The 5,593-nt window shown below is 31.2% G+C and overlaps 1 protein-coding gene across 4 annotated transcripts; it reads left to right on the forward strand.

Moving 5' to 3' along the window:
- The first annotated feature begins 262 nt into the window (after nucleotides 1-262).
- Nucleotides 263-4,531, forward strand: LOC109802887 (protein FAR1-RELATED SEQUENCE 5-like). 4 transcript variants are annotated; one of them, XR_002240122.3, is made up of 3 exons: nucleotides 263-3,768; nucleotides 3,868-3,939; nucleotides 4,069-4,531. XR_002240122.3 is itself a non-coding variant. In XM_083063906.1 (2 exons), exon 2 carries the CDS (start codon nucleotides 1,344-1,346, stop codon nucleotides 3,408-3,410), a length of 2,067 nt encoding a protein of 688 aa, XP_082920032.1. In that variant the 5' UTR covers nucleotides 263-623; nucleotides 771-1,343; the 3' UTR covers nucleotides 3,411-3,861. The 4 variants fall into 4 exon arrangements, 1 of the variants encoding a protein (XP_082920032.1); XR_014429757.1 differs by lacking the exon at nucleotides 4,069-4,531 and having other exon boundaries at nucleotides 263-3,606; nucleotides 3,694-3,768; nucleotides 3,868-4,010; XR_014429756.1 differs by lacking the exon at nucleotides 4,069-4,531 and having other exon boundaries at nucleotides 3,868-4,010.
- Nucleotides 4,532-5,593: the final 1,062 nt, after the last annotated feature.

Genomic DNA, 5,593 nt, shown 5'->3' on the forward strand with positions numbered 1-5,593 from the left:
ATTACTTACTGATATTACCTGTGTAAGAAAAAAAATGGTTGAGAGGAGAGGCTTTGCTAAAACTAACTAATTGAATTTTTCAATAAAAAGTAACTATTAACAAAAATAATAAATAATTCATACTAATAATATACTTAAAAAAGCTAACTATTGTAATTAATGTTTTTGATTTTCTGATATAGGACCTTGAGATATTCCATAAGTCTTTACCTTTTACATCAATTATATTTTAATGATGTTACTGGTATGAGTAATATTCTATGGAGGTTACTTGCGTGCCCTTTCGGAATAGAGGGTTTTCGTGCCCTCTGTACGGACAGCCAATCAGGTAATGCCACGTGGCCACTTACTCCATGTCACCCAGGGTGTTGAAACTTTGACCTAAAATCGGGTAATTGGATCTGATCCGCCCCTGCACCATGATCCAACAAACCAACCCGAATAGAGGGTCCCTCTTTTGTCCAATTTGTAAATGCATGCCCCTTCATTTTGTTTGCATTGAATCGTGGCTCCATCTACTTCTCTTTAATCGAAGCTTGTCTCCTTTCGTGTTTCGTTGCCTCCATCTTCTTCTCTTAAGGCAAGGTTGTTTCCCTTCCCATCGTCGTGTTTGGTTGGATCAGGTGTTGTATCTCCGTTTCCATGTTGTTTTCCTTTCGTGTTTCCTTGGATCCGCTCTTGTATGTCCATTTCCATCTTCTTCTCCTCATGCATGTTGTTCTCTATTGTGTGTTTTTCTTTGTGTTTGTTTCCATTTGAAAACCTTGTAGGTTGTTGTTGTGATGAAAGGTTGTGTCGATTTCCATTTGAAATCGATTTGAGTTCAAAAAAATCACAGCTGATTTTCCAGTTTTGTGTGTGGTTCCGGAGGATACGCACCCGTAATCTGAAGTGAACAGTTAGTGGTAAGTTAAATTTTGCTCGATTAAGTCGTAATAAGTTTGCAATTGTGGTCGGATTGTATTTAATTCGCTAGTCATCTACTGTTGGTTTGACGAATGACAACGATTCGCCAATAATATAATGTGGTAGTTATATTTTCATTATTTTGGCGTATTATAGCCTTCTTTAGGTTCTGTTACTACTTGTAACCTTCATGCAGTGTAGGATTTTCAGTATTCAATGTTGAGAAATTTAAGTTTGAAAAGAAAAATCGAGTTGAACTAAATAGTTTGTGTTGCATTGAATTTGGACTATTATTGACTGTGTTTTTGGATAATGTGTATTTTGGTGAAATATATGATCAGATATGGATAATTTATATAATATAAGTGTTAGTGAAACAAATATGTTACGTGAATAATGTTTAATTTTTTTCCATTAGTTGATTAAGTAATTTTGTAATGCATATGTCTAACCTTAATGACGAAGGGTTTGTTAATTTAGATGATCAGAAGGAAATGAATGTTTCTGATAACAATGCATCAGATGAAGAAAGTAGTCGAAGTGATGTCGGTTTTGGTAATGAGGAAGATGATGCGCATATTGATAGTAATCATAATGAATACAAAAGTTTTATGGATTTGACTGTAGACGACATATTGGGTTTGGAATTTGGTAGTGAACATGATGCATATAAATTTTACTTTGCATATGGTAAATTTCATGGTTTTGGGATTAGGAAGGATGACATTGGTCATGATGCAAATGGCAAAATAGTAATGCGTCAATTTTTATGCAATAAAGGGGGCTTAAGAGACAAAAAACATCTTATGAGAGATGATAGAAAAAAGGGGCATAGGCCTCTTAGTCGTACTAATTGTAAAGCCAAACTTCGTGTACGGCTTGATCCAAATACAAGTAAATGGAAAGTTGTGTCATTTGAGGAAGGTCACAACCATGAGATGTGCCACTCAAATTATGTGCCATTCATTAGGACTTATCGCGGATTGTCAAGCAGTGATAAGGGTCAAGTTAATTGTTTGCATGAACATGGGGTTAGAGCATGCCATATAATGGGATACATGATGGACCAAAAGGGAGGTCATTTAGGCATTGGGTTTAATAAGAAAGACCTTTTTAACCACATTGAGCGATATAGACATTCTAAAATCCAAGATGGGGATGTTTTGGCTGCCTTAAGTTATCTTCAAGGCAAGGCTGATAATGATCCAATGTTTTATGCTAAATATATGTTAGGAGACAATGGAAAAATGGAACATTTGTTTTGGACTGATGGTACTAGTAGGTGTGACTATCAATGTTTTGGCGATGTTGTTGCATTTGATAGTACCTATAAGAAGAACAAATACAACAAGCCTTTGGTAATATTTTCTGGAAAAAATCATCATGGGCAAACTGTTATTTTTGGTGCTAGTTTGATTTCTGATGAAACCACCGATACTTATAAGTGGGTGTTAGAAGCTTTTTTGGAAGCTATGTCTCTTCAGCAGCCTAAGGGGGTAGTGACAGATGGTGATGGGGCTATGAGGGAGGCAATTAGGCAAGTATTTCCTATGGCAACACATAGACTTTGTGCATGGCATCTACAAAAGAATGCTTGTCAAAATGTGAAGAATTGCAAATTTTTAGCTGATTTTAAAAAGGCAATGTATGGAAAGTTTACCCCTGAAAAGTTTGAAACATTTTGGAAGGAAATGGTTAGCAAAAACCAGCTTGAAGGCAACAACTGGATTTTGCAAACGTATGAAAAAAGGTGTATGTGGGCAAATGCTTATCTACGAGATAAATTTTTTGCTGGTATTAAAACGACGTCTTTGTGTGAAGGAGTAAATAATTGTATTAAAACTTATGTGAGGAGGAAAAACAGCATGGTTGAGTTGTTGCATAATTTGGAACAATCTCTAAGAGATTACAGGTACAATGAATTGATTGCTGACTTTAATTCATTTTATACAGAACCTGTTTTGACAACTTCGCTTCAAAAAATTGAGAAACAGGCTGCAAAGTTATACACACGACATGTTTTCAAGTTGGTAAAAGCTGAGATACTTGATGCTGGGGCAATGAATGTAGTTGAGAGGACTGAAAATGGTAACAAGGTAGTATTTAAGGTGGAGAAATACTCTGAACAACATCGTATACATGAAGTTGTGTTTGATACTGAAGAATGTAAATTTTTTTGTGATTGTATGTTATTTGAATCTTGTGGAATTCCTTGTGGGCATATTATATGCTCAATGCGGCTAGATCATATCACCTTGTTTCCTACAACATTAATATGCAAGCGTTGGATGAAGGATGCGAAGAGTTCAATTATTTCGTCATATGATGCAGGGAATAATGATAGTGAGATGAGTAATGTGGCACGTCTTAGTGTTTTGGCTTCATCTTGTAATAGACTTTGTGAAATGGCAGCCAAAAAACATGAAACTTTCAATTTCATAAGGGAAGAGATTTTGAAGTTACTTGGAAAAAATAGAAAAGAAGAGTGTTATTGGATTGGATAATGAAACAAGTGATCCTAATGTTGTGAAGACTAAAGGAGCCCCACAGAAAAAGAAGTTGACCAAGAAAAGGAAATGCTCAAATTGCCATAAATGTGGGCATATAAAATCTAAATGTCCTTTGCTTGATTGTATGGAAGATAATTTGATTAGTATTGACGAATGGTTTGATTCAGGGGATGATGGGGTGCAAGACAATGTAATTTTTATAATTCAATATTTGCGTAAATTATTTGTAGTTGAATAATTTTTTTATATAATTATTTTTAATACATGTTAATTGCAGGTGCAAGAAGACATTCGTCGTAATGAGTTTGACATGAATGATAGTACAGATGCAGAACAAAGTTCCCAAAATTATGTAATAAGAAACATGATGTGTCTATGGGTTTGGTTTAAGTTTTAGTTGATATTTTTTGAAGTAGAGATTTTGACTTTATTTTAATTAAATGATTTACAGATACGTAGAAGACAAATTAGAGTTGGGGGAGGTGATAAGGGTCAGCAACAAAGATCCTGAAAAATGGAGATGGTAAAGGATATTGTCCCGATGGTTGTGTCTGTTACAATTATTAAATAGAATAAATTAAATTTTGGTATCAACATTATTGTTATTTATGATTTTATTTATTTATTTTATTTTTTAAATGTGATGAGACAGGGAATTGGCGTTGGGAAGTGGCTGGTAAAGTGTGCAATGGATGAAAAGTAAAAAAAAATTAAGAACTATGTTAGGGTTATTCTTTTTAGAGTAAGTTTTATTTGTTTGTGTTGGGGAAAAATATCATGAATACAAAAAAAAAAAATTTGAATGACATTTGTGATTGAAGGAAAAGGCAAGTGGGAATATTGGTACAACTTCTATGGATGATTTTAATGAAGTTGGAGTAACGGCAACTAGTCTTCCTTTCAGTTCTAGTCATGTAGGTGGTAGGCATGATTTGGTTTTTCGTGTGATACATAGGGATTGTGGTCCTAGTGATATGGGTGAAGGTCCCCAGTTAGATTTGAAAATATGTTGTACTCATATTATGTGTGTGGAAGATTGTTTAGTTGTATGAATTTAACATTATTTTAGTAAATATTATCAAATATTTTATTGGAAACATTGATGTGAATGTGAACAGTTCTATCAATTACAAACAGTGATTAATTGTTAACAAAGTTATTAGCAAAATAACTTTGTTAACTAAAAATAGAAGTAAATGACATATTTAATGTATAAAACTTATTTATGTAATTTTATAGTTTAAATGTTGAAGCGAATAAGATGATGACTAGGGCTAAATTTAAAGTAAGTTACAAGTGGATAGAATAAATATTTGTTAACATAATTCTTATACCTTTATAGTAGATGCATAATTTTGAAGATAAAGATTTTTGTAACATTAAAAAATTATAATAAGACTGAAAATGTTATTGGAATGTCAAGTTATTAAATTACACAAAAATGATAAATTTAAATGTTTTAACTATATTTGTATGATAACAATGTATAGAAAATATAAATGGTTTATAATTTTGTTAGACAAAAACTATATATATAACATGATAATAAATAACGTAACCGTGAAAGTAAATTAATGTAAATTTAGTATAGGTTAAAATATAAATGACAAAGGAAATACGAATAAAAATGATATTTTATAATAACAAATTTTAGTGAAAAAAATTGTATTTTAAAATAAGTAATATAAAATATAAATGAAGATAATAAATACGGTACTTTGGGAAAAAGAATTTTATTATATTGTCCTTAAAATAAAATATTTCACAGTATAATAAAAAAAATTAATTTATTTGTTAATAATGAGCCATGTTTACTTAAAAAGTTAGGGTTTCAATACCTTACGAAGTTAAAAAATATTTAACAAAAACATTGATGATAAATAAAAGTTGGGAACTGCCATGGTACCCACGATAATTGAAGGATTTTGGTACCTCAAATTATGTGAACAAATAAATTTAAAAGAAATAAATTCAAAATAACATAAATTTTGGATTAAAAATTTATACAAGATGAATCAATCAAAAAGATTAATTCAAAAAAAATAATAAAAGGTCATTTTTTATAACAAATTAAATTTAAAAGTAATACAATTAAAAAATTAAAATAAATACTATAATAATATTTAAAAAATATTAAAATAAGAAAGACAAATAATAAATAATACAATTGAAAAATT

The sequence above is a fragment of the Cajanus cajan genome, chromosome 9 (genome assembly GCF_000230855.2).
Source record: "Cajanus cajan strain Asha chromosome 9, NIPB_CcT2T_4, whole genome shotgun sequence".
In the NCBI taxonomy this organism is placed as follows: Eukaryota; Viridiplantae; Streptophyta; class Magnoliopsida; order Fabales; family Fabaceae; genus Cajanus; species Cajanus cajan.

What these genes read in the sequence shown, in the direction of transcription:
- LOC109802887 (XM_083063906.1), top strand. Translation starts at nt 1,344, where the DNA reads ATGCATATGTCTAACCTTAATGACGAAGGGTTTGTTAATTTAGATGAT.